The 890-nt window shown below is 38.9% G+C and overlaps 1 protein-coding gene across 1 annotated transcript in view; it reads left to right on the top strand.

Annotated features, from left to right (window-relative positions):
- The window catches only part of gm2a (ganglioside GM2 activator), a 3,099-nt gene extending 2,215 nt beyond the window's left edge, over window positions 1–884 (top strand). The window contains exons 3-4 of the mRNA XM_016264119.1: window positions 382–564; window positions 697–884. Coding sequence (XP_016119605.1) covers window positions 382–564; window positions 697–858 — 345 coding nt within the window. The 3' untranslated portion in view covers window positions 859–884. The remainder of the gene's footprint in view (window positions 1–381; window positions 565–696) is intronic.
- The last annotated feature ends 6 nt before the right edge of the window (window positions 885–890 follow it).

Raw genomic sequence — 890 nt, 5'->3', positions numbered from 1 at the left:
AAAAAATTTTAATGAAAAAATAATTGATAGTTGCATCTTGGCTTCATTTTCACTATAATTTCTGATTTCCTAAAAGTTGTTTCCAAAATTGTCAAGTTGTAATGCTACTGTAATGTAAATGCAAATACTACAATGACATTTAACAAAACAAAAATCAGACAAGCTTAGGAATGTAGTTCAGAGGTTCCCGGCCATTCTCGTGACCTAGTTTATGCTAGTGAAATAAATGTTTTTATCCCTGAATCTTGGGCTGGCTGTCTGTCTTGTGACTATCACAAGAGGCTGTAAACCTCCATGATTGTCACTTTTTATAATTTGTGCCTCCATAAGGCATTGTTTTAAAAACTAAATTCCATGTTCGCACCATGTTATTTGTTTCAGGTGAACGTGACGCTGGAAAGAGAAATAGCAGGTTTGTGGGTGAAAATACCATGTCTGGATGAAATAGGAAGTTGTCATTATCCTAATGCCTGTGACCTGCTCGATCAGCTCATCCCGCCAGGACAGGACTGTCCTGAGCCTCTGCACACATACGACCTGCCCTGCCACTGCCCATTCAAAGCTGTGAGTATGTCCTGATTCAGGAGATTTTACTCAACATGCAAGTGTTTATGGGTTAATAATGTCTTCTTATTGTGACCCAAAAATCTGTCTTGCATTTTAAGAGGCATAACATTTGTCATATCATTTTTCCAGGGAGATTATGCTTTGCCATCATCAGAAATCGTCATACCAGACGTTGAACTGCCTGGCTGGCTGACCAATGGCAACTACAGAGTACAGAGCATTTTAGGAAGCTCTGAGAAAGAACTGGGATGCCTCAAAATCAGCTTCTCATTGCATTCCTCCAAGAAGTAAAAGAAAAGTCGTATTTGATTATTCTATAGGAC

Source organism: Sinocyclocheilus grahami, unplaced genomic scaffold, assembly GCF_001515645.1.
Source record: "Sinocyclocheilus grahami isolate Dianchi unplaced genomic scaffold, SAMN03320097.WGS_v1.1 scaffold8993.1, whole genome shotgun sequence".
NCBI classification, from domain to species: Eukaryota; Metazoa; Chordata; class Actinopteri; order Cypriniformes; family Cyprinidae; genus Sinocyclocheilus; species Sinocyclocheilus grahami.
Note: the sequence above shows the minus strand (reverse complement) of the source record. Positions and strands in the feature narration are given on the sequence as shown.